The sequence below is a fragment of the Neomonachus schauinslandi genome, chromosome 3 (assembly GCF_002201575.2).
Source record: "Neomonachus schauinslandi chromosome 3, ASM220157v2, whole genome shotgun sequence".
Classification (NCBI taxonomy): domain Eukaryota; kingdom Metazoa; phylum Chordata; class Mammalia; order Carnivora; family Phocidae; genus Neomonachus; species Neomonachus schauinslandi.
The window spans coordinates 52,579,812-52,607,720 of NC_058405.1; the positions used below are offsets into that span (position 1 = coordinate 52,579,812).

Genomic DNA, 27,909 nt, shown 5'->3' on the forward strand with positions numbered 1-27,909 from the left:
AGTTACAGAATGACCTTTCCTAAGCATGTACAGAATGTCCTCTTCAGTTACCAACCATGTGTCAACTGAAGCGTGTTGGAGTTCCTGCCAACATGATAAACTTAATAAGTATGCTGTATACCAAGTACTGTCAAGAAACCAATGCATTAAATGTATTTTTTTTAAAGTATTTACAACATTTTCCATTTTAGGCCTTTTAATTTTAGTGCTTTAAAATTGTCACCTCTTTTAAATTTGATACTTCAACTAATTTCCATTGTTTCGGAATATTCAAAAAGTCTGTTTCTTACCCTCGGTCTTAAAATAGTATTTTCCCTTCTCCTCTACTTTTACTCTATTGCTGTGGTTCAGGCAGCTGCTAGGGTTCAGGTCTTCATTTATTCTCACTTAAGTAATTCATTTGATAGCTACTTAAGAGGTATCCTCTGTTCCAGTTAATTCTTTTCCAATTACAAATCACATTGCTGGAAAGACCTCACTGGCTCACTGTTGCCTGTCAAGTTACATCTGCAGCTCCATCCTCAAGTCTTATAAAACCATACCTTGGCATTCTAGAATTACTGAGACTGTTCGTCCTTATGCACCCCACCGGTCCAGCATTTCTGTCTGTGCCTGGACTTTTCCCATTCCCCCTGGCTTCACTGATTTCTCCTCCATCTAAGGCTGTTGAAATTCTACCAGTTCTTCAAAGCTAATCTCAGATATCTCATTCTTTTTCTACTTCCCTCATTCAAAAAATATAATTTGAATACCCACCATGTGCTAGGCACTTGTGCTAAGCACAAGAGATTCAGAGATGAATAAATTGTTACTTCCCTCAAAATATTCACAATAGAGTTCAGTGAAGTTCCTCCCAGGTAGTTTTTATAGCTACATATTCCTAGGTCCTCTAAGATGCCTTGCTCTCGCTATGTTGTTGCCCCCATCCACACTCCCAGCCCCTGTTCAAGAAGCTAGCACTGCTGACAGTGGTGTGCTGTGTCCATCTCCCAGGCTTGCCAGGGCAGGGAAGACAGACAGATTTGTTTATACAAATACAGAGCAGTGCCATGACAGAGGTAAGTGCTGGGGGGGGCGGGGGCGGGGTGGGGAGGAAGCAAATGTATTCAGATTTAGCCATATGGATTTACAGCACGTGGGATAATCCATGGTGTAAATGTTCCTGCCCCTTCCACCGCCCCAGGGAACCTTTAGTTGGAGGAGAGGAAAGCCAAGAATAGAATCCTGGGAAAATGTTAAAATTTAAAGTTTGACCAATAAAGACAGAGCATTCTGAAGTATAGAAGGAGCCTTGGGAGGTGATGATGTTAGGAAAAGCCTGTGGAAGATAGTTTTAGGACAGAAGTTGTTAAACATCAAATACTATAGAGAGATCCAGTCAAAGAAGAAATGAGAAGCGTCTGTGGAATTTGTTAACATGGAGGTCATTGGGTCACATTGATGGGAATGACTTTGGGGAGGGGTTGGCGTGCATTAGGCTGCCCTGCCGAACAGGTGGGAAGGCAGAGAAGCCGGGGTGGATTGCTTTTTTGAAAAGCTTGGCTGTTAGAGGAAGGAGAACAAGTATAATATTCAGACTTCAAAAGAGTTTTGTTGTTGTTGTTCTTTGGCTTTGTTTTTAAAATGGGTTTTGAGTGTGTCTATAGAAGAGAGGAAAGAATTGTTGGACTCGAAAGTTGAAGTGTCAGGAGAGACAGGGGAGAATGGATGGAGCATGGGAGCCAGAGCCCATTCAGAGATTAACATTGACCGGGAGACAGAAAGTTTATGGAGGTGGGTGTGTGCAGGAAGTTCGTTTATTCCAAACCCAGATACTACTGTTCTCTCAATGAAATTGAAGCCGAGGTCATCTGCTATGAGTCAGAGTTTACTTAGGTTTGGGTTAGCTTATGTAGAAAATGAGAGTTGAGGGACGCCTGAGTGGCTCAGTCAGTTAAGCGTCTGCGTTCGGCTCAGGTCCTGATCCCAGGGTCCTGGGATTGAGCCCCACGTCGGGCTTTCTGCTCAGAGGGAGCCTGCTTCTCCCTCTCCTTGCCCTTCCTGCCTGTACTCTCTGTCAAATAAATAAATAAAATTACAAAAAAAAAAGAAAAGAAAAGAAAGAAAATGAAAGTTGAAACTGAACAGGGACCTGGAGAAGATTATGAGGTAGTAAATAGTGTCTAGCAAAGATGGAGATCAAGTTTAGTAATGTATCCAATTCCTATGCCTTTCACATTTTTTTTTGTTAAGATGGGGAGAAAGAACAACAGCTAAATTGATCCAGGGTTGATGGTTTATAGGGCTTATAAAAGATAAAGGCATTGTTGGATGTTCGAGGGATAATAAGTCATCCATCTTCCTCTCTGTGTTCTCAGTTCTTGAGAATAAAACACAGGGAGTGAGGGACAGCTTATTTATCACTGAACAGGATCCAACAACCACTAGATTCAGAGCTTCTGATAAATTATTGGAGGCCTAATCAGAGCTTCTGATAAATTGTTGCTTCTTTTTCCTTCCTCCCAAATGAAGGGGGGGTATGGTGATGAACCACTTGCCTTCCTTAGGGAGTCAACCGAAGTCCTCTCTCCTCTGTGGAGACTCATGGGGGAGTGGGCAATAAGGGTTTCCCCTCAACAGGGATCTAGAATTTAGTCTGAAAGAGGATTCCAAAATTTAAGATTTGAAGGATGGAACAATTTCAGATAAAGACAAGGTCTAGAGTATTGGTGTAGATAAAGGTAAAAGAAAGTGAAAAGCTTAGATTTGAGAGAGGGTATTCAAATCCTTTGTATAACTCTTTCTTGGACCTCCAAGTACATTCAGTCTCTCCTCTAGTGCCTTTCTTATTATAGAACTCATTATAGTCTGCCTCATATTTAATTAGGTACTTACATTTATTATAATCTCCTTGAGGACAGAGACTCTGTCATATCATTTTACCTCAGAGTACCTTATCTGTAAATATTTGCTGATTTAATTAATAAGATGAAAGTTTATTTTACACATGAGAAGACTTCTTGGTGAAGTATTTTCAAGAGATTTATCCACTCAACCAAATGTTATTTCTGAAGTTTGTTGGATTAGAAATGTGGAGACTAAAATATTAGGCAGATTGCTTAGAGTTTTACAGCAAATGAATTTGGTAGAACTTTCTAGGGCATAAAATAGAATAAGGGAGAGGTTTTCAACCAGTAATTGACAATCTTTCCTATCTTTAAATATTTAAATATCCTACCTTTCTGGATTGCATTGACTGCTATTGATACTGTTGTTTTGGCTAGTTCGTATCAAAGGTTAATGGTGAAGTTTAGTGGTATTATGGCTGGAAGATACAGGAATGGCCAAATTCAGCTTCGCTATAGTCATGCCTTGAAGTCCCTAAGGATGATATATTGACAGGGGACAATAGTAAGTGGAAAATCTGTGATTAGCAAATGGGAAATGGAAAAGCTGTGCTTTGCCTGAAAACCCAATGCCAAACTCTCTAGTAAAACAGGTTCGAGAGAGCTCGGCCGAAACTGACTTCACATGGGACGTTACTCAGCATAGTTTCTGCCGCATTCTGTCAGTTCTGAATGAGTCACTAAGGTTGGCTGAGCTTCGGGGGAGGGGATAGAGACACCGTGAGAGTAGCGTCAAAGCATTTGTGGACAAATCCTACCTACTCGACGGTTACTTTCCCTTCCTTGCACAGTCCTGTGCTCCCATCCCTGGAGTTAATAATTGTCTTGTTGTTTTGGTTGTCTAAGTCACCTTGGGTACATATTAGTTTCCCCTCCGTCACACTGGTGCATCCCTGGGAAGGGTCCCAGCCCTCCTGATGCTTTATCCAGGGCTCTTCCTTTTCACACAGTGGTCTTTCCATCTGGTTAGTCTTTGCCTGTCCTCTCTCTCTTCTCACATTTGCTGCTCTCTTTTTCTCTTTCTCACTCATCGTGATGTGTATATCCCAGCTTTTTGTGACTTACTCAATTGCAGACCTTAGACCATGAAGTCAAACAGCATGGGTTTGTGTCCTGACTTGGCCCTCTCTAGCCACGTGCCTTTGGACAAATTAGTTAACCCCTGTGAATCCGTGTCCTCACCTGTAACTGAGGATAGCAGTGGAACCTGTCCCATGGGGTTGTGAGGATTAAATGGAATGGGATGAGGCACTATAATCCCTCACACCATGATGAGCACATAGAGTTTGCTAAGGGCCAGTGACTGTTATTATCCTGAAGTTAGTGTCCCACCTGCTCCCTTCACAAATGATAATCTGTTGTCAATTCCTAACAAGTAGGGGGATTTTGAAGGAGAATATGGATGAACTTCATCTTGAGAAAATGTTCCACCCTGCCTCTCTTTCAGAGGTGTGGTGAAGATTTATTTCCACTTTTATCTCATGTTAATAGATGTTATTGGGAAAAGCAACCCTTCTGTAATGAATGAAATGTCGATCGTACCTTGTTAACTATTTGTATATGCTAACGAAGAGCTTTTTAATGAATCGAGAGTCATCACAATCACATGGTATACATTAGACTTTCAAAATGTGCTGTTCAAATGACTGTTTTCTTTAAATTTTAATGACGAGTAGGCTAAATCTTAAGTACATGAGTCATCATTTTTATTTATTTATTTTTATTATTTTATGTTAATCACCATACATTACATCATTAGTTTTTGATGTAGTGTTCCATGATTCACTGTTTGCGTTTAACACCCAGTGCTCCATGCAGTACGTGCCCTCTTTAATACCCATCACCAGGCTAACCCATCCCCCAGCCCCCTCCCCTCTAGAACCCTGAGTTTGTTTCTCAGAGTCCATCGTCTCTCATGGCTCGTCTCCCCCTCCAATTTCCCCCCCCTTCATTCTTCCCCTCCTGCTATCTTCTTTTTTTTTTTTTAACACATAATGTATTATTTGCTTCAGAGGTACAGATCTGTGATTCAACAGTCTTGCACACTTCACAGCGCTCACCATAGCACATACCCTCCCCAATGTCTATCACCCAGCCACCCCATCCCTCCCACCCCCCACCACTCCAGCAACCCTCAGTTTGCTTCCTGAGATTAAGAATTCCTCATATCAGTGAGGTCATATGATACATGTCTTTCTCTGATTGCATGAGTCATCATTTTTAAAGAAAGTATTGTATTGACATTGTTAAAACTTTTTATGGAAGTTTGTAAAGAAAGCATATTTTTTAACTAGAAAGAAATACAGAGGTAATTTATTTGGTTTATTTAACTACCCTTACCATTTTTAGTGAGTGATCTACGAGTGTGCTTGGAATCTCACGGTGACTGCACACCCACTCTGGTTTACTCGGTTGTGTGAAACACAGATACCATGTGGTAGCACTTATTTTTAGAGCTGACCAAGCACTGGAACAGAATCATTTTAGTTCAGGGTCACTGGCCACAGCACACATGACCAAAAGTTGATTAGCATTCGAGTTGATTCCTCCAATGAAGTTTCAAAAAGTATGCATAAAAACAAGCCAATAAAGAGAACATCCAGCACATAAAATGCCAAAAATTATACATTCATGGTGTAGTTGAAGTGAGCAGGCTGTGTTATAATGGGAGGGGGAAAATGTTTTTAAGAACTCCTTTCTTTAATGTGTACTTTCTGTTTATTTTGTTTTTCCCTTAGTTTCCTCTCTGTTATTATAATTCAGTTCATCTTCTCTCTTAAGAGAGATACCACATCCTTTGAACCCAAGTGTCAGTTTACTTTTATCCATTAGTATCTCAATCTTAGTTACAAAGGAAAGGATGAAACGTTGTTTTCACCTCATTTGTGAATACACATCACAAAACAGGTGTTTAGAAAATCATCTAAATAACCCTTTAGATAAATAAGTTGTCTATTCTGATGATAATATTTATTATAATCATTATGTGTCTCTTCTAAATGCTGATAATTCATTCAATTCTTTATATCAGTCCTATAAGGTAGGTACTGTCCTGCTCTCCATTTTATAGATGAGAGATCCGAAACAGAGAAGTTAACACCTGACACATGTAATAACTAGAATCTGAACCCATCTGGGTCATCTGACCTCAATCTGTACTCTTGACACCTCAGCTATCCTACCTCTTTATTGTGGAGCTTTAAATGAGTATGGTCCAGATAGTGTTCCTCTAATTGTTTGTTGTGTTTCAGTTGTCTTTTCTCCTCCAAGTCAATCACAGAGTCTTATATTGCATTACCAGGTATGTAGCTAGCACTTGCTGGTCCTCCTGCCAATTTAGAATACTACATTTTATTTTGGGCACTGTATTTTAACTAAAAATGTTGATAAAGAGCTCGCAGAGGAGGGTAACCAATATATTATACAAAGGTCTGGGAAATCATGGGATTGACACAAGAGGCCACTTTTTATTCTTAAAGATTTGGGGAAATGTGACATTTTTTTAATATTTGAGGGATTATCATGCATGAGAAGCGGTCGACAGGTTTTGTGTTACCGCAGAGTGCAGGACAAAGATTCACAGTTGAATTCACAGAGGGACAATTTTAGCTCTACTTAAAAGAGAACTTTCTAACTTGAGTCATCTGATAGAACAGGCCTCTTGTGATGTAATGGCTCTGTCCATTATTAGAAATTTCTAGTCCTCTCATTCCCTGTGAACTGGAAGGGACCTTCAAGAACAGAGTTCTCAGAGCAGACTCGGGCTCAGAATGCTGAAATGAATTTCTCAAGGTTGGATGGCTAATAGCTATGCACAGCTGGTGGGGAATTCGGGGTTCCCAGCTCTTGGAGTTTGTTGAGAGTAGGCAAGGAGGAGTGGATTTAGAGATTGCCGGGCACTTTACACACACTGTTTCATTATACCACATAGCAAGAGCTAAGTGACCATCCTCTAAGAATGCTGTTGAGGAGATCTTTGCGTGGCATGTGTATGTGGGAGGGAGGGAGGGGAGGTGGTGGAGACCGAAATTTCCTTGCAGACACAAAGACTGTCTTCCTCACCACTGGATCCCCAGGGCTAACACAAGACCTGGTGCAGAGGGGAAAGACAATAAGTATTTGTCAACTGCATGAAAGAATGTGTCTTGTTGAATGAATGAATGATACTTGTAAACTCTAGTTTTCCTTTGGGAGAAATGTGTCATTTCAAGATTTAGCTAGAGAGCAGAGTTTCCTAATTTCTCCCAGTGAGGTTGGATTATAATATACCCATAAATATTTGTATTCTAGTTGAACTCTTTACATTGTGACTCAGATCATTTTTTATCAACAATAAGTCTTACAAACACAATTCTTGCTGTGATTAATGATTGCAGTTGTCTCCTAAGTATTCGATGCCTGCTTGTGGCAAACCCCGGATTTTTTATGTCTATGTTGGCTAAACTATTTTATGGCGCTCTAAAATCATACCACATTAATGTAATGTGAGTGGTTGTTTTGCCTCTTAAAATTGACTTATATGCAGTTTAGATGGCTTTATTCTATGAAAGCTGATAATTTATAAGTGGAGTTTGAAATTTGCATTCTTTTTTTCTCTAACTTGGACATCAGGCTTTTAGCAATGAAATACATTGTTTCCATAGGTATATCATGTTTATCTTTTCATTTAATGGTATAGCATCTTTTCCAAGAGTACAACCCAGAGAAATACTTCTTAATGTTATTATGAGCTTCCTTAGACCAAAGTTCTAGGAAGCAAGAAACCATTGGTCCTTTTGTGGCTAGACTAAAATCTTAGGGGGCTCTATTTGCTAGGCTCAAAATGTAAGAAAAGCTATCAGGACAGATTGGCTAATCCTTCTCCCTTTGGAGATCTTTGTAGGAATTTAGAGTTGCTGTTTTGTACAAGCGAAGTGTTGTTCATGTGAAAATGTTATAGATTGTACATGCCTTTTCAGGATGGATAAAAGCAGGCCTACCAGCAAGGACTGACAGAACTATACTCCAAAGTGCTGCAGAAAAACTTCTGACAGATTTTAACCTGAGGTTAAATACAGTATGACCAAGATAGACACTTTACAGGATAGGTTGTAAAGAGAGGTGTTTTTTTTTTTTTTTTTTAAGTCCTTGGGTTCATCAAGCCTTCACTGCCCACATTATCCAGAATTCACAGAGGAAGTGAAAAGTACTGTTTATGTGTGCCAAGGCATACATACAAGGCTACTTACCCATTATAATAGCACGAGATTGGAAATAACCCAGATATGTAAGTTAGAGACTGGTTGAAATGAATTATGAACTATTTCACATAATACAATATTATGCAACCATGAAAAAGAAGGAATCGGCTCTGTATATAATATTACACACTGAACTCCAAGTTGTATTCAGTGTGATAAACCAGATGTGAAACAATGTGCATGTATAAAATGTTACTCTGTTTTTGTTACTCTGTGCCGGCGGGGGGGGGGGGGGGGAGTTGTGTGTATGGGCCCACAGCCATGCATTTAAACCTTGAAAGATCACATATTTGTTGTATATGCAGAGACTACCTCTGGAGAGATACATAGAAGCTGATAGATATTTGCCTTCAGGAGGGAGACTTGGTAGCTGGGGGCAGACTTGGGAGGGAGATGCACTTTTCATTCTAAATACGTTTTGAATTTTTTGTTTGTTTGTGTCACAAATGCTTATTACTTATTCAAAGAAAATTCTAAATTCTACATGGGAGCCTTTTCTGGCAACTTCCTATTAGATGCACTTGACAAGAGTGTTGGACTTAGCAGGAAGCCCAAGTTGGACACTGCTACATGTCCAAGGGAACCATGATAAAGGTACATATCAGACCATCTGTAATGGGAGGGAAGGAAGCAATGCATGAGAGATCTTGTGGGAAAGACTGGAGAGCTGTGGCCAACAGGAAGGGAGAAGAGAGAGGAGGAAGCTAACGTAGAGTTGTTGAATTTGGGAGGATTGCTATATAAACGATGCCTTTAATTAAGGGTAGAAAACGAGAATACAAGTAGGTTTATTGGTAGTGAAAAGAAGACATTGTGAATTAGACCCTATGAATTTGAAATGATGATAAGATATCCTGGTGATGTCTAGTAGGCAATTGAGAGATGCTTTAAAAACTATTAAAATGGCTTAAAGGACTCCTTTGGTATCATTTTCATGCCTCTTTTTTAAGTTTCTAGCATATTCAGACGTCTTCTCTATTCCTTAAGTATGATCATGGTGTAATGGAAAATTTAGGTTTTAGAAATGTTTTAGTTTTGTGGTGACTGGTACAAACAAGATAATTATTGTGTTTTGAACTTTCCCATTACATATGTGTTCTGTACAAAGCAATTTACGGTTATAAACCAATAGAGCCTGTGCCAAGGGAATGAGGCTAATGCTTTGTTCCAATCTCTGGTACATTCTGAAAATATTAAATGAGTGGTAAAACTTTTACTGTGTCCATTAACTAATACCGCTAATTTATAGTAGAAGTGTATGTGACAGCCTACATAAATAATTTCTAAAATCGCTGTGATCCTTGTCATTACAATTAATACTAAAAAAACCCCTCTCAGTTTCCAATGTACAATGTACAAATAAGATACTATATATGATTATGTATATATGTGTATGTATATCATACTATATATGATTATGTATATGATTATATATCCTGTCAATATTTTGTTTTCTAAAGGTGCCTGGCTTGCAGAGACCTGTCTATGTTAGCATATTTATTATTATTGTTGTTGTTGTTATTAATTTACCAGCACCTTTTCTTGCTCATCTTTAAAGAATATACAAGTATATATAGGATTGAAATACAACTGTACAGTGGCCCTAATTGTTTTTTTTTAAAGATTTCATTCATTTATTTGAGAGAGAGGGACAGACAGAGATAGCGAGAAGAGAGCGTGAGTGGGGAGGAGAGGGAGAAGCAGGCTCCCCACTGAGCAGGGAGCCCGATGCGGGGCTTGATCCCAGGACCCTGGGACCATGACCTGAGCTGAAGGCAGACGCCTAACCGACTGAGCCACCCAAGTGCCCCTGCCCTGATTATTTTTAAGAGGAGAAAAAGTGAGCAGCATGTGAAGCCTTTTCTGCCTATTCTTCTAGGGTAATGTCAGTAAAATCTTTGCTATTCCTTCATTCTCTAGTAGATGGCTAGGAAGGCAGACAGAATTTAGTTTCAAATCCTACGTGTGCTTTGTGACCTCGGGCAAGTGACAAACCTTTCTGAGCCTTAGGTTCCTCAAATGTAAAATGGATCACTACCTTTGGGGTTGTGTAGATGCCATAAGATCTTGTAGCTTAGATAAATCTTATTTATCTTATATAAATAATGTATTTTATATTTAGCACACACAGGTCCTGGCCTGTTACAGTTACTCCGTAAGTGGTAATTCTTACTATTTTGGACTTGTAAGCTATTTCCATTGCAGATGTGAAAGCTAGAGTCATCTAAACTGCTCCCTCATTGTCACGCCTCGCAACAGGATAGTCACCAGGTACCATTAATTCTGTCTCCTCCAAGAAAGCTATTCACTCTTTTTCCTGTCTCCTATCTGCTCAAATCTTCATGGCATGCTCCCATACACAGCAGCCTGCTGCCACCCTGACCTCACGTCCTGTCAGGCCTTTTCCAAAGGTTAATGAGTCTTCTCCAGGGCGTCAGTCGGACTCTTGATTTCAGCCCAGGCCATGATCTCTGGGCCTGGGATCGAGCCCCTCAACGGGCTCAGCGGGGAGTCTGCTAGGGGATTCTATCCCTCACCTTCTGCCTCTCCGTCTCCCTCTGCCCCTCCTCGCTCTCTCTCCCTTAAATAAATAAATAAATCTAAAAAAAAAAAAAAAGCGTCTTCTCCCCTGTGACCCGACCACCAAGCTGACCCTCTGTAAGGCTGCCAGCCATCTCTCTAGAACCATTCCTGGCTCTTCCTGGCTGAAAGCCCATTAGGGTGCGTGCTCTGTCACTTTAAGCTTCAAATCCATACCCCTTAGCACGGTAGAAGGTTTTCTGTGATTACCTCTCTGGCTTCGCCTTGTTCTTCCACCCGTGGGGCCACCTTATACTACTCACAATACCCAGCCCTTATCTTGACCTTTCTTCCTTATGTGTTTGTGTGCCCCTTGGTTTGCAGCATCCCTTCCTTTTGTGCCTTCCCCCTGGCTCCCTCCCCACAGAAATATGCTCCAAGTCTCACTTGTCTCTCACCCTTATTTGGTTGAATATCACTTCCCAGAAAGCTTTCTCTGAGTCTTTGGTCTTGGTTAGCTGCCTTTCATTGTATTCTAGGTGCACCCTGGGTGCTGACAAGAAGATAAGGGTCCAGATCTTGAAGGATCTTGGAAGCTAAGTGGAGTGGTTTGGAAGATTGGAATTAGGTTTACTTCTCTGTGCTCCTCATTGAACTGCAAGCTCCGTGAGTACAAGGAGCATCTCTCTGTCCCTGAGCTGCCACGTTGCTTGGCATAAAATAAGGCACTCTATGTTTTTTAGTGAATGGATGAAAATTTGGTGTTGGAGTCCAATAAAGAGTGTAAGCTTTAAACTATCACAATAGGTATCCTTCAGCACGTTTCTCATGGTGTTGTAGCTCATCTACCCCATCATCTTTGCCCATCACTTAAGATTAACATGCTCTGTGCTAGGATTGTGCTTGCCCTTTACAATACAGTTGTGAAGCAGACAGGAAGTGGATGGACTCAGAAAAGGATCAAATGCTAATATATAAGTGGATAAAAGTGCTGTCGAGGTAAGAATAGCATGTTGTGGTGGAAAGTCAAAGGTTATCAGGGAAAGTTAGCAAACTGTTTTTCAAACACTTGGGCGCTGAACTTGAAGAAAAGCTTGCAAACCTACTCACACTAAGTGAACTGCATAGAATAATGCAGCTGGTTGTGTAGCCTGCCTTTCAGTTTCGAATTCTTTTATGTACCTTCGGTAGTTGTAAAATATGCTTGCTTTATATTGGCAGTCTAAATATTCATGGATTTTGGTCTGCTCTTAAAGTGCTGATCAGTAATTTTTAGGCTTTTTTTTAAATACTAATTTTGGAGGCACCTGGGTGGCTCAGTCGGTTAAGCATCTGCCTTAAGCTCAGGTCGTGATCCCAGGGTCCTGGGATCGAGACCCGCGTCGGGCTCCTTGCTCAGCGGGGAGCCTGCTTCTCCCTCCCCTGTTTTTGTGCTCTTGCTCTCTTTCTCTCTCTCTCTCCCTCTCAAATAAGTAAATAAAATCTTTAAAAAATATACCAATTTTGGCGAACCAAGTATGTTTTTAGTAATAGGGCATAGTTACAGCTATTATTACGTATATAGTGAATAGAAGTTATAGCTTAATTATTTCAAAATTTTTTACAGGAAATATTACTTTGTTATTGCTAATCTGAAACCTTCTATATCTTAATGCTTTTGTTTTTATCTTGACAAAATTGTTTTGCTGGCAGTTGATTTCTTAGAGCTACACATATCAAATGATAGCACAATAGATTTCATCTTTTGACAGGGTTCTGTGGCCCACATAAAGGCAGCTGAGAAACAGGCCCTACTTGTCTTTTGTAACAGGGAAAAGGAGTGTGCTTTTTTTTTTTAAAGATTTTATTTATTTATTTGAGACAGAGAGAATGAGAGAGACAGAGAACACATGAGAGGGGGGAGGGTCCGAGGGAGAAGCAGGCTCCCTGCTGAGCAGGGAGCCCGATGCGGGACTCGATCCAGGGACTCCAGGATCATGACCTGAGCCGAAGGCAGTCGCTTAACCAACTGAGCCACCCAGGCGCCCAGGAGTGTGCTTTGAAACCAGAAGACCTGACTGTCTGTTCTGATTCTCCTACTTACCGAGTTTGCAGTTCTAAACACGTTAAATTTCTTTTTACTTATCAAGTGGGCCAGTTATATGGAAGATTAAATGAGATAATATATGTCATCTTACTGACAGCAAAGCACTTTGAAAGTGTGAGTTGCCGCAGGAGTAATCATTCTGCTTAATTATCAACCTCAGAGCCCCCTAAATGTCCTATTTTTTGAGAACGTAACTATTAATTATTTGGAAGAAACGTTGTTTGGATTCATGGACATTCATTGAAATTATGAATATAATAAGAAAATAGAGGACAGTTCACTATTACAATGTCAGAAGTTATAATTATGTATTATATCTATGATAGGGGGGTGGTAGGCTGAATAATGGACCATAAAGATATTTACATCCTAAAGTCTGTAAGCTGTGAATGTCACTTTACATTGCAAAAGGGACCTTGTAGTTTTGATTGTGTTAAGGATCTTGAGATGAGATTATCCAGGGTTATGGAGTGGGCCCAGTTTAATCACAGGGGCCCTTATAAGAGGGAGGCAGGAGGAATCAGGGAAGATTTGACCACGGAAGCAAGAGGTTGGATTGATGCCAGGAAGGGACCATGAGCCCCAAGGAATGCAGGCAGCGTCTAGAAGGGGAAAAAAGCAAGCAAATAGATTCTCCCCTGTAGCCTCCAAAAGGAAAATAGCCCTTTGGACACCTTGACCCTAAACTTCTGACTGCCACAACTGTAAGAGAATAATTTGTTACCGCAGCAATAGGAAACTAATAGGATAGGGATTGACCAAACATTAATAACTACAGTTTGTTTAAATTCTTAGAAACTTTCCGTACTGACTTGAATCCAAACCTAATTAGTCTTCAAAGAAACAGTGGCTTATTATTATACATGTAATTTATCTAGACAAGTGATAGAATAGAATACTGCAGTAAGCAACACGGAAAGCCTTTCTTGGTAGACTCCCTGAGGCCTTTGCCAGGTCCTTTTTCCAGGGAGAGCGGGACTGGGGAGCACAGCCTGCAGAGGGGCTGTCTTTACCTTCTATGGTTTCACTACATCCTTCCATCTTGGTTCTCCAGTGAACCAGAGACTCTGAGAAGTCACAATTAGGCCCATTACTCTGAAACAAAGTCTTAAAGACAAGATAGTCCCAGAAGATATTAAATAGATTGCTTTATTTAACACTTTTTGTATAGATTCTAAGACTCTATGAATTATACAGTGTTGAATTCAGTTGCTTATTTGAAAACTGGATTCTGCCAGCTTACACGCCTCTATTTTATTGTGTTAATATTTTATTAAGTGCTTTTCAGTAAAATTTTGATTTTAGAGGATTTTGGATTTTTACATTGAAATAAAGGAAAAATTTACTTTTTAGAATGTGAGATCCTATGGAAACACTGTGTATGTAGTGAGAACATTGGTACTTGACTGCATTGAAATCTGTGGTACTTTTTTTCATGGAAACATATCAGAATTTATGTTTTATTTATACTTAATACTCTAAGGCAGTAAAAAACCAACATTAGGTTATAGAGGGAAATCAAATTAACATGGAAAATGACTTTGTTATGAGGCCATTATTCCTTAGTCAAGAAGTAGGTTTTGTGGCCTGCCAACCTAATCTTAAGCAGAGTCATCGAAGCTCAAGAATTGTGGAAGTGGGCGCCTGGGTGGCTCAGTCGCTTAAGCGGCTGCCTTCGGCTCGGGTCATGGTCCCAGGGTCCTGGGATCGAGTTCCACATCGGGCTCCCTGCTCGGCGGGAAGCCTGCTTCTCCCTCTCCCACTCCCCCTGCTTGTGTTCCCTCTCTCGCTGTGTCTCTCTCTGTCAAATAAATAAAAATCTTTAAAAAAAAAAAAAAAAGAATTGTGGAAGTAAGATTTGCATAGCTCTCTTCTGCTCAGACCATCCCACCCGATCTCACCCAGTGATCAGAAGACTTGCTTCATTAACTTCTGTGTACATTTTAGGTCATTTGAGCAAAGGGACCACATTACCCTTCTAATGTGAATTTGTTACGGGAGAGGGCAGTTAAAGGTCAGAAACTTGGGTCCTGGTAGGTGTAGTCTGTAAGCTGAGTTTGGGCCAAGGGTTAAATAGGGTCTATATACATAAGAGAAGACTAAGACACCCAGGTCCTTCACCTACATCCTTAGTTCCTTGAAGGGTTTTGCTTGTTCTCCAATGCTTGGGTACAGTTTTTTTTTTTTTAAATTGTGAAAAATTTCAAATATACACAAACTCAGGGTAACTGTGAAACCCCACATCCCCATTGCCCAGCTCCGACTACTATCTTGATGTTGCCAACACTTGCTTCATCTAGTCTGTCTCTTCCCTAGTTTATCTGCAGTATTTTAAAGCAAATCTTTCACATCATCCTACTTGACCCCTCATTCTTCAATAGGCATCCCTAAAAATATCATTGCCAGTTTTTAACTTTACTTCTTTTTCATTGTTCTTCTCAAACAAAGCCTGTGAAAGAGTGAGATTTATTGAATTGCCTGTAGTTACTCAATTCAGTATTTTACAGTGAAGTAATAATTTTTTATTTTATTTTTATTTTATTTTACTTGCTATAACAGTGCTGTTTTATTAACTCCTCATATGAGAAGTATATTAACTTACTGTAGACAACTCATTTAGCTTTTACATTTGTTTTTTCCCTTCAATGTATTGTAGCAAAATTAATTCTGTGCTTAGTTTACAGAGATGATTGAAGAATCAATGAGACATTGCCTTTTTGCCATAAGTTTGTAGTCAGGTATTCCTGTAGATAAGCAGACAGACATTTTCTTGGCAAAGATGTTCTGCTCTTGTCCAGAGGTCTTTTTCCTTTCTATAATTAGTACATTTCTCCAAATAATAGTTTTACATATTTACCAAAAAACTTCCATCAGAATCTATTTTGTCAATACTTACACTTTTTTGTGGAATCTTGTCACAAATGAGTAATGTTTCATATGCTACAGAATTCTCCATCAATTATTTATACCAAAGTTTAGGTAGTTCCTTGATTTATAGTTTGAGTTTTTGAAATTAATATTATATATACCGATGAAAAATAACTTCTCCTTAGATAGGAAAATAAGCAGCATGGGGTAGACTTCCCTGTGTCATGACTAATGCCTCTCTCTTTATTCTGAGAGCCTATGTACATGTTTGATACTCCCTAGTCTACATTACAGGAATGCCCACAAAGATCAGTAAGTTGTTATTTAGCTAGAATGACTCATCCATTGGAAAGATGATCAGTCAGCCAAAACCAGAAGGATGGAATGACTTTCAAAGATCCTCTTTAACTCTCAGTGAAGGGTGTATGTGTGTGTTTGTGTATAAATCTAAACATGGCTCAAAATAGACATCTGAAAAGATTTGTAGATCTTTCTGAAAGGGAATAGGAAGACCTTAGTTCAACTTCCAAGCAATATGATTTAGGATACTGTTGACATGGTGCACTGCCTGCCTAGCAGGATTTCTTTATAAATTCCAGCAATAGATTAATAATGAGGCTCTTGAGTGTATATGAATTACTTGTCAACCTCAGTCTTATCGTTAGTCCATTACATCTTTCTATGTTATTTTACATCTTTTGAGATATTGTTAAGTTTGTGCTCCCAGGTTTTATGGAACTACTCTCTTCATGAGCACTTAATGCAGATTCCACAGTGTTTACAGTGATATAATGAATGTTTATGGTATTACGTCAGTATGATAGGGTCTCTTTTTAATCTAAAATTCTGTTATTTGGTTGATTTGAATTATACTATCTGGCTCTTTCTTTGGTCTTGGTGCCAAAAATGCATTTGTTGTGACATGGTACTCTTCTTAGTCTTCCATTAAAATTCAAGCACCACTAGGAGAAAATATGCACTGAACCTTTATCATCTCTAACACCTCAGAAAAAATTACTTTTAGGTCAGCAGTTGTCATCTTAGAAAATAGATGGGACTTGTGGCAACTGGATGAGAAAATAAGGAAGTATTGACCCCAGAAAGGAAAGGAGTCAGTCTATGCAGGACTTGCAAACTCAAATGCCTCCAGCGGCCACTTGGTAACGTAAGTGTATGAAGTGGCCAGCTGAAGAAAATAGGTGTAAGCTGCTTGTACCCTGAAGAGCAAAGTACGTGTCCAAAAGCATGGATCTTAACTTCTTGTCATTGTTGTGGTTTTACAACACAACACTGCAGGGTTCAAACAGAATGGCCAAACAAAAACATCAAAGATCATCATTTTGGGAGCTCTGTTATATCACAAGCGTGCTGTAGGTGGTAGGCTCTTGCCGATGGATCCCATATAAAGGAATACTGTTAGGGACAGATGAGAACACTGGAAATTTGGGAGCAGAAAAGTGCTGAAAGGGGCGCCTGGGTGGCTCAGTTGGTTAAGCAGCTGCCTTCAGCTCAGGTCATGATCCCAGGGTCCTGGGATCGAGCCCCGCATCGGGCTCCCTGCTCAGCCGGAACCTGCTTCTCCCTCTCCCACTCCCCTTACTTGTGTTCCCCCTCACACTGTCTCTCTCTCTCTCTCTGTCTGTCAATTAAATAAATAAATAAAATCTTTAAAAAAAAAAAAGAAAAGTGCTGAAAAGGGAGATAAGGAGCCGTAAAGATTAAGAGCACTTTCTTTACATTCCTAAGACCAGGTCCTGACTTGATTAATGGCAAAGTTGGATGCTTATCCTACCCTTCATGGCTGATTAACAGAGATGTGCATCAGAATCACCTGTAAGCTTTGCCAAACTACGGATTACATCTGAAATTATCCATGCCTCCCTCCAAAATAAGATTTCAATACACCAAGTCTGGTTTGGAGCATGGTTGGCTATATTTTGGAAAAACTCTTGGCTTGATTCAGGTGCACACTCGTAGTTGAGGACCTACGCTCTTGGATGTAGAGGTTCCCAGGTTACTGTTTGAAATATAGAAGTAAGTATCTCTACTCTCATATGAGTCACTTAAGACCTTGTTGCCTAGGGCTGGGGGTGGGGGCCAACTTTGGAGGAAAATGGGGAGTTCCTTTTTGGGGTTGTGAAAACGTTCTAAAATAGTTGATGGTGATGGTTCTATAGTGCTGTAAATACACTAAGAACCATCGAATTGTACCATTTAAGCAGATGAATTGAATGGTATTGTGAATTATATTTCAATAAAGCTGGTCTTAAAAAATAAGAAAGTAAAGTAAATTGCATATAGTTTAAAAAAAAACAAGGACTGCAATAGGGCAAATATGATCAGTTTGTTGTAAAGAACTTTAGATTAGAAATAAGAATTTCCTAATGGAAAAAGTTGTTGAACATTTAAAATTACCACAGAAGTTTTCAGAGTTTCCTTCATTGCAGAATCAAAAATCTGAGTTAAAGGAAGAAACTCTCTGTTGGAATAGTTTAAGCGTGGTACCTTACTGGAGATGGCATGCCAGACTCTTTCAGTATTGTACAGGGGTCTGATGCACTTCACTTTTGCCATCTTATATTCCTGCTGTGGGTGAGATGAAATGCAGTACAGTTAAGGCGGGGGGGCAGTTTTTTTTCCTCATCTGTTTGTTGATATTTTTCCAATATCTTCTAAGGAGCAGCTCATTGTCATTATCATCATATAGTATAGCAAATAAATAAATAAATAAATAAATAAATAAATAAATAAATAAATAAAAGAAATGCTAGCAGTGATACTTATTCAAATAAATATCAGATTTATTCAGTCAGTCCAGTGAAACTGGGAGGTTTCTGGAGTGCCAGGCCGGTCGTCAGAGCCAGGGGAGTATTATGATTTAATGGTATCTTTTCTGCTGCATTTGATGAGCTGTCCTAGAAAAACATTTTGAAGCAATAAAGCATCCATTTGGCTCCTAAGTAATGAGGGAGGCAGTGCTCTTTCATTAACTATTTATTCAGGAAGAGAAGTGACCAACTGCTAATAAGCTTTTTCCAAAGGGGGTGGTGGAAAACAGAAAAAAATGCAGAAGTGAGGTTCTGTTCAATTTCATATGCAATTAACAAATGCCCAAAGCTGAGTGGTTGGTGCTCCTCCTCCATGTGACTTCTGGCTGGCTGTATTTAAGTGTGAGTGCCTGTCAGATGCCTGAAAGGCCCCTTGGTTTAAGGAAGGATTGTGCTGTCTAAACTAAAGACAAAAGGAGGCAATGAGCGGTGAGTAGCTAAGACTGGGCTGATCTCTGTAGTTTTGAATAATGGGCTTATTTCCTAAGATGGACAGCAGTGATTGAGGCTTGCAGGTGTACTCATTAGGGGAAGAGTTTCTTTTGTTTTTAGATGATTATTGCTTTTTCATGACTTCAGAAATCTGCTCCATAATGCAATATGTAGATTACCTCTTGATCAAATGGCTTCTAACTTGAGAATATTTCTTATGGGCTATGTAAGTAAGTGTATGACTTATTATTTAGAGGTAGTTTCGAGGTATGTGTGTAAAGTTTGCTCTTCTTACACAAGTAAATAAAAGGTCCCTTCTTTGCAGTGAATACGTAGGAGTAAGCAACTTCAAGATTACAATGAGAATGCTGCATTCACACATAAATAGGGGCTTCTTTCAAGTCATTTCAGAATCTCACTTTGAAGTACTTTTGGTGCTGTAACAGCACAATCTTCATTTCACTTGCTCTAAGTCTCTTAATACAATTAATTTGCATTCTTTGGTGACATGATGAAAAGATAAAAGTTACAATTATTTTCTTCCCTTAAAGCCAACTGAAGGACTTTTATGTTAATTCTTTTGCCCGGCTCGCACTAAAAAGTAGTAGTTCTATACAATGAGGAAAATATCCTTCATATTTAAATCATATTAAAATAGACAATGGAAAGGATATGTAAATCCAACATTATTTAATAACAGAATATTTGTGATATTATCATGAACGGATTATGAGTCATTCAATATTGCATTCCTTTGGTTTTCAATTTTTTAAATTTCCATGTTGAAAACTGTGTATGAATTCTAAGCTTACTATGAATTATTCTGAAGTATATATATATTTTTTTTTTTAGATTTTATTTATTTATTTATTTATTTGACAGAGAGACACAGCGAGAGAGGGAACACAAGCAGGGCGAGTGGGAGAAGGAGAAGCAGGCTCCCCGCTGAGGATCCAGCCCCTGCGGGGCTCGATCCCAGGACCCCAGGATCATGACCTGAGCCGAAGGCAGATGCTTAACGACTGAGCCACGCAGGCACCCCTATTCTGAAGTATATTTAAAATCAATTTTCAAGATACATTCCATGAAATAGGAGTACATTGTTTATTTGGGTTCATAGCCTTTGGTACTGGGCTAAAAAAAGCCTAAGTAAGGAGCAATGAGATTAAAGACAAGAAACGCCTCCTTAGAATTTTTCTTTACTAGACCCCCTTGTATCGTACTCAGAGAACTAAACTCATTTATATTACAGAGACTCTTACTATCTTCATCAAGGAAATAAGGACTCCGAGATTAGAAATGGAATTTCCTTTTACGATTGATTGCTGGGTTTGGCAATAATCTGTCTTGTTGGTTATTAACAATCATTAGATTGAATTACCCCTTTCAGATAATCACTCCATTCAGAAGACTGATGCTGTGCGCTGAGAACAGGAAGGAGATGGAGGATTGGATGAGCTCACTGAAGTCTGTACAGACCAGAGAACCTTACGAGGTAAAGTAGCATCTTCTTCCGGCGCCTCCTGTTCTTAGAGAAGGAATGTCAACCGAAGAGCTAAGGCTCTATTCTGCAAAGAAAAGTATGTGTAGATTCATTAAGCAACTTGCTTCCATCTGATATTGACTTTTTTTTTTTTTTACTTAACGTGTTTTCGTTTTAAAAATTACGGATTTGAAATTTTAATCCTAACTAAATGCATCCCAGAGGTTCACTATCTGTCGTCTTGTTCTCTTGCTTGGCAAATCTGTGCTAACGTCTCGTTTCTAGGTGGCCCAATTTAACGTGGAACATTTCTCAGGGATGCATAACTGGTACGCCTGCTCCCATGCACGACCCACTTTCTGTAACGTGTGCAGAGAGAGTCTTTCTGGAGTCACCTCCCATGGCCTGTCCTGCGAAGGTAAGTACCCGTGGCCCGCATTCTCCCTCAGCACCGACCACACAGGGAACACGTTGCCATCCGAACAGGGAAACGTCAGCACGGGTGGAAGCAGGAGGTGGGAGCACCTCAGCGGGAACATAGCGTTTCCATTTTACCGTAGCTTCGAGTGGAGCTCTGCACACATGGGACTAACTTGGGAAATATTTTTGCTGAGGGAAGGATGATACAAATCATCGAGAAGGAAGTATAAATCAAGACGTAGCATTTCACTCCTGAGGAACTAGCACCTACTGCTTAAAAAACATCTTTAGACTTTATCTGTCTTTCTGGTTTTCTAGTCTTCTTTTTCTGTTCTGACTGATTAAAAGTTTCGGTGAGGACTGTACAGACTCTTTGACAGAATTTCCGTTTGTTATTTCTATTTCCTTATTTTAAATGTTTTCTTTTACTTCACTTTATGTTTAATTTCAATGGATACCATCCTTTTTAATTCTTTAAAGTTTTCTAAAAATAAGCCCAAGGCTGTTGTTTTCGTTATAGGATTTGTGGGTTTTTTTTTTTAATAAAAAAGCAGTGACCAGTAGAAGCAAATATACTAGTAATTACCAAAGGAAAACTCATAACGTCTTCAGATTTATTTAATTCCATACCTCAGTGACCACACTACTGTGTTCTACTTTCTGAACTAGAGCTAATACTAATACTAGCCTTTTTCTCTTAAATACAAAAGAATCTTAATTTTGAATATAACTTTATTATACTTCAATAATAAACTAGTAATAGAGTCCCAGTTTTCATTGATTTTAAGGTATCAAATCTGAGATATGTCGTAATTTCAGCGATTTAGCATGATAGAGCACAGAGGTGAAGAACAGAGCTCCTCAGTTTCACCCTCCAGGTTCTGGTCCCACTCCCAGCGTTACAAACAGTGACCAGGAGAAAGAGCTCCACTCTTTTTGACTTTTGTTTCCTCATCTGCAAAACGGGGATAATAGTCATTTATATCTCACAGACACTATGAAAATTAAATGGGAGAATATATACAAGGAAACTACTTTTCTAGTCAAAGAAATTGTGGAAGTTTGTAATTGTGCTCTGTAAGAAATCCATCAAGTAAATAATTGCAGATTGCATCATCGCCTGAGGCATTAAAATTCATGAAAACGAACATTTGGAAGAGGCATTACACATTTTTTTTTTTTTATAGATTTTAAGAGTGGTTGCAAACAAGGTGTAATTGCTCTTTATGACTTTAGTAATCTACAGGGGTTCCTGAAGCTCTGAGTTACTCTTACCAAGTGTGTAATACTCTGAGATGTTATTTTGAAGGTCTTTTTAGCTGCCTCCTGGCCTCTCCTTCCAAAAGTGCTTAAAAAGATATCAGATCTGGGCGCCTGGGTGGCTCAGTTGGTTAAGTGACTGCCTTTGGCTCAGGTCCATGATCCCGGAGTCCTGGGATCGAGTCCCACATCGGGCTCCCGGCTCAGCGGGGAGCCTGCTTCTCCCTCTGACCCGATCCCCTCTCATGCTGTTTCTCTCTCTTTCAAATAAATTAAAAGAAAAAAAAAGATATCAGATCTGAGATACTCTGTGGTACTCTTTTGATTTGAGAGTTATGCATTATTAAATATATTTAGTTGTTTGTGTCTTGAGTTTAAACTGGGACGATTAAGTATTTTTCCTAACCTTTTAGAAGAAAAATGAAAATTGCATTAGCCGATGAGAATAAGAAACTTAAAGTCTTTAAATAACTTTGTTATTATTCTGTTAATAATGAAGTCTTCCTGACTTTTTAATGTCTCAGTTATTGTATTTTTAAATTAGAGTTTTAGAAGAATATATGTTAGTACTCATTTTCTCTGCTGATAAAAATTTTAAATCTGTGGTGTCTTGCCCATTGGTATTGTTGGGACTGTAGCAGAAAATTTTAAAAATCCCAAGGGTTTTATGAATGTGTCAAGAAGCTACCTTTTTATTTTGTGAGAATGTGGTTATTCAGGATCATTTTCTTGTAATCCAAGTTATACTTAAACTTTAGAAACTCCCCCCAAATCTGAATAAACTGCTTGCTTGATAAAAGCAAAGGACATAGGATACAACAGGCTTTAGAAGATATAACAGAGATGCAAATACAAGAAAAATTCATTCCAACAGTGACAAGGAATAACTTTGTATTGGAATGGAATTCAGTTTCCAATGTGTGAAGCCATCACTAAATTTACTTAATCTTTCTGCCCTTCAACAAGCCTGTACTGATTTGGCTTCCGGGCTTGTGTTGAATAACTACTAAAATTGTTATTTTAAAGCCTTGCATATGTAAAATATATGAATGAAAAATAGGAGATGGAAAATACTTTTCATAAATAATTCCCTAAGAATGTTAATTATGATTTCAGAGCATAATTGTTCTTCACAGTTATTTAAACAGTAACTGAACAAAAAAAGTTGAATGGTGATTTTTTCTTTTTTAATCAACAGCATCAAATATGTTAACATAGGTACCTATGAATTTTTCTCTTAGCCACTGTTGAATACTTAACAAAGATTCAATGTGGTGGACTGAAAATTGCAATTAAAAATAACTTTGTTACATGTCAGTATATTTTTTTAAGTTCTGGATTTTAAAATAATGGCTTTATAGGTCAGGGAAAAGTGCTTTATTTCAGAATAACTTATTTGGAGAAATCTAATTGTCGCCTAACAAAATTAAGGTGCCTATTAATCATTTCCATTCCTTAGTGATTGAAATCACAGTTTGGTTTATTTTATTATTATTGTATGCTACATTAAGCAACTTCGTAATTTTCAAGACTCATTTCATGAAGCACTTTATTATTACAAGTATGATTTTTATTTTTAATGAGCTGTTTGATTTTTAATGGCAAAATTTCAAAAAGCCATGAAATCATTCCCTGTTGCTCTCTTTTACTTACTCCTTGCCTCTTAAAAAACAGTTATTGACTGTTAATTCAAATACTTCCTTGTACTTAAAAAGCAGCCTGGGAATTACGTTGCAGATAAAACTAAAACTAGGACCACACTTTTGAGAAATACCATAAGAGATGAAAAACCTAGAGTTACTAATTAACCTCAATTTTAAAATAGTCACTTGTATGGGAGCAAAAGGGAGCAGGTCATGCTAAAATTGTTTTTCAGACTAAGCTTACTTCCTGTGGTGCTCGCTCTTTATACATTTGTCTATCAGTAATGAGAGTCCATTGAAAAACCGGTTTATTCTCTATGAAGTATGTGCTCGAGTCCCAAAGTCATTTATAACAAAAATAGTAGGATTTCCGAAAGAATTTGTCAGTGTACACAAAAGACCAGTTAAATGAAAATTTTCCAATGTCTAGACTAATATTTTTCAAGGAAAAACTAGCTCAGCTTAAGTGACCTTTTGCATATCGGCTCTCCGTGACATCCTGAAGCATTTTGAATATTTGGCTATAGACACTCAGTGATTTTACCCGACCCTTTCATTTGCATGCTATGTTAAATTAGGACTTTTTAAAGATTTTATTTATTTATTTAACAGATAGAGACATAGCGAGAGAGGGAACACAAGCAGGGGGAGTGGGAAAGGAGGAAGCAGGCTTCCCGCAGAGCAGGGAGTCTGCTTCTCCCTCTGACCCTCACCCCTCTCATGTGCTCTCTCTCTCTCTCATTCTGTCTCAAATAAATAAATAAATAAAAATCTTAAAAAAAAAAAAGAAATGCAAAAGTCATGTGAAAAGGAGACACCTTACATGTAGGATTTAGGAGCAGTTACCATCTTAAATTTCCACTGAAGTGATCTCTACTTTTAAGTATTTATCTGAAAAGTCAGAAACTGGTATAACATCTTTATCCACCAATGCTTGGATAATTTGTATCCTTAAAAGGATAAAGAAGTTTAGCAGTAGTCAAGTTCTGATTTATAAGTAAGAGTTCGTTTCTCAAATAATCTGTGGTTTACTTGTTTTTCATATATGAGCTGCTTCTTTCCTGGTTGTTTCCTCTTATTTCTCCCTCTCTCTTGTGTTTTTGATTTGATATTTGTATATATTGTAAAATGATTACCCAAATAGATTTAGTGAATGTCTGTCACCAATCCTTAGTTACAGATATTTTTCCTTTGATGAGAACTTTTAATATTTACTCTCATAACAACTTTCAAATATTCAGTACAGTGTAATTAACTATACTCACTATGCTGTGCATTACATCCCCATGACTTACTTATTTTATAACCAGAAGTTTGGACCTCTGGACTCCCTTCACCCATTTGGCCCACCTCCCTCCCCCTGCCTCTGGCAACCACCAATGTGTTCTCTGTTTCTATGAGCTGGGTTTTTTGTGGGTTTGTTGTTGTTTTTACAGGCCACATATAAGTTGGATCATAAGGTATCTGTCTTTCTCTGACTTATTTCAATTTAGCAAAATATCCTCTAGGTCCATTCATGTCGTCTCAAGTGATTCATTTATATGGCTGAATAACAGTCCATTGTGTAGATATACATATGGATACCACATTTTCTTTATCTGTTTACCATTGAGGGACACTTAGGTTGTTTCTATATCTTGGGTATTATGGATAATGCTATAATGAGCATGAGGGTACAAATATCTTTTCTTTTCTTTTTTTTTTTTAAAGATTTTATTTCTTTATTTGAGAGAGAGAGAATGAGAGACAGAGAGCAGGAGAGGGAGGAGGGCCAGAGGGAGAAGCAGACTCCCTGCCGAGCAGGGAGCCCGATGTGGGACTCGATCCCGGGACTCCAGGATCATGACCTGAGCCGAAGGCAGTTGCTTAACCAACTGAGCCACCCAGGTGCCCTACAAATATCTTTTCAAATTAGTGGTTTCATTTTCTTTGGATTAATACCCAGAAGTGGAATTGCTGGATCATGTGATAGTTCTATTTTTAATTTCTTGAGGATACTCGATACTGTTTTCCAGAGTGGCTGCACCAATTTGCATGCTCACCAACAGAGCACACGGGTTCCCTTTTCATCAAATCCTTGCCAACACTTGTAATTTCTTGTCTTTTAGCTAATAGCCATCCTAACAGGTATGAGGAGCTATCTCATTGTGGTTTTGATTTGCATTTCCCTGATGATTAGTGATATTGAGTATCTTGTCATGTGTCTGTTGGCCATCTGTATGTCTTATTTAGAAAAATGTCTATTCAGGTCCACTGCCCATTTTTAAAGTGGATTGCTTGGTTTTTGCCATTGACTTATGTGAGTTCTTTGTAAAATTTGAATGTTAACCCCTTACCAGATATATGATTTGCAAATATTCTCTCCCATTCAGTTTGTTGATAGCGTCCTTTGCTGTGTCATAATTTTTAATTCAATGTAGTCCTGTTTGTTTATTTTTGTTTAGTTGCCTTTGCTTTTGGTGTCAGACCCCAAAAAATCATTGCCAAGACTGATGTCAAGGAGCTAGCTGTCAGGGAGTTTTCTTCTAAGAGTTTTATGGTTTCAGGTCTTAGGTTCAAGTCTTTAATCCATTTTGAGTTAACTCTTATGTATGGTGTAAGGTAGTGGTCCAGCTTTATCTTTTTGCACATAACTGTCCAATTTTCCCAGCACCATTTACTGAAGAGACTGTTCTTTCTTCATTATATGTTCTTGGCCCCTTTGTCATAAATTAGTTAGCTATATATGTGTGGATTTATTTCTGGGCTCTCTCTTCTGTTCCATTGATCTATGTGTCTGGTTTTTATGCCAGTACCATACTGTTTTGATTACTATAGCTTTGTAGTATAGTTTCAAATCACGGAGTATGATACCTTCCACTTTGTTCTTCTTTCTCAAGACTGCCTTGGCTATTCAGAGTCTTTTGTGGTTCCATAAAAATTTTAGAATTATTTGTTTTAGTTCTTTGAAAAATGCCATTGGAATTTTGACAGGGATTGCACTGAATCTGTATATTGCTTTGGGTACTCTGGACATTTTCACAATATTAATTCTTCCAATTCATGAGCATGAGATATTTTCGCCATTTATTTGTGTCTTCAATTTTTTTTCCTTAATGTCTTATAAGTTTCAGTGTCTCTTATGTCTCTTTTAGAGGCTCCTTTTTGATAATGTGGCTGGGCAGGATTAGTGATGGATGTAATGTACTTCTTCATTATTATTTTCTTCTACATTATAATGTAGTGATCCCAACAGTAATACTTTTAAAAAACAGTGCCATATGTGACCTTTTTCAACCTATTTCCCACAACTGGATATTTTCTTGACATAGTTGCATTTTAAAACACTTCCAAATTATCCTGTTCTTTATCTTACTGATATTTTCAAACTTTTTATTTTAAATATATTATATGTACAGAAAAATACAAATATCAGAGGAGTACAGCTCGTGGGATTTTTCACAAATTTAACATTTATGTAATCAACACCCAGATTAAGAAATAGGATGTTCCCAGCAGCTCTGTATTACTGAATTTTATTTAGTTCTGTGTTTGTGTGTGTGTGTGTTTTCTCCTTTCTCCTGAAGAACTAGTTCTTTTGTATTTATTTCCTTTCTGTTTTATTTGTGAGCAAGTGGAATCTAGGTAGCAATCTATAGATTGATAAAAGTGTTTCATAAATACATAGCCACATGTAACATAAATACATGAATATCTTCTGAAAAGGTATTTTCAGAATACCTTTATTATTGTTGAAGGGTAATTTAAACTTTTTAAGTTACTGTTTTTCTTCTACCCCCCCCCCTTGAAATTTCATGCTGTGATTTCCTCTAATCATTGTTCCAAAAGTATATATTCATTTAGAAATGGTTGACTTTTTTTTTTTTTTTTAGTGTGTAAATTCAAGGCTCACAAAAGATGTGCAGTGAGGGCAACAAATAATTGCAAATGGACGACTCTGGCCTCCATCGGGAAGGACATCATAGAGGATGAAGATGGAGTAAGCACAGTTCTGTCTTTGGTTTATTCCCAGTACCACCTCCCTTTTATTGTTTGCCCTGTGGAAAACGACAGAGTTAAGTGGGAGTATTTACTAGTAGGATTAAATGGAAGGCTTTGGTTAATTATGAGTTTCTCTTTCTAGTTAGAGCCTTCATAGTTTCCTTTAGCTCTTAAATTTTGAGGGAAATGTGAATAGGGCTTAACAATGGTTGCTGTGCTGGGCTGGTGTTGGAGACCCTTACCTGACAGGTAATATACTCTTT

The 27,909-nt window shown here is 38.4% G+C and overlaps 1 protein-coding gene across 2 annotated transcripts in view; it reads left to right on the forward strand.

Annotated features, from left to right (window-relative positions):
- Positions 1–27,909, forward strand: part of DGKH (diacylglycerol kinase eta) — a 162,231-nt gene that overhangs the window by 75,338 nt on the left and 58,984 nt on the right. For both annotated transcript variants that reach the window (XM_021697865.1, XM_021697866.1), the window contains exons 4-6: positions 20,250–20,354; positions 20,628–20,760; positions 27,538–27,644. In XM_021697865.1, coding sequence (XP_021553540.1) covers positions 20,250–20,354; positions 20,628–20,760; positions 27,538–27,644 — 345 coding nt within the window. The remainder of the gene's footprint in view (positions 1–20,249; positions 20,355–20,627; positions 20,761–27,537; positions 27,645–27,909) is intronic.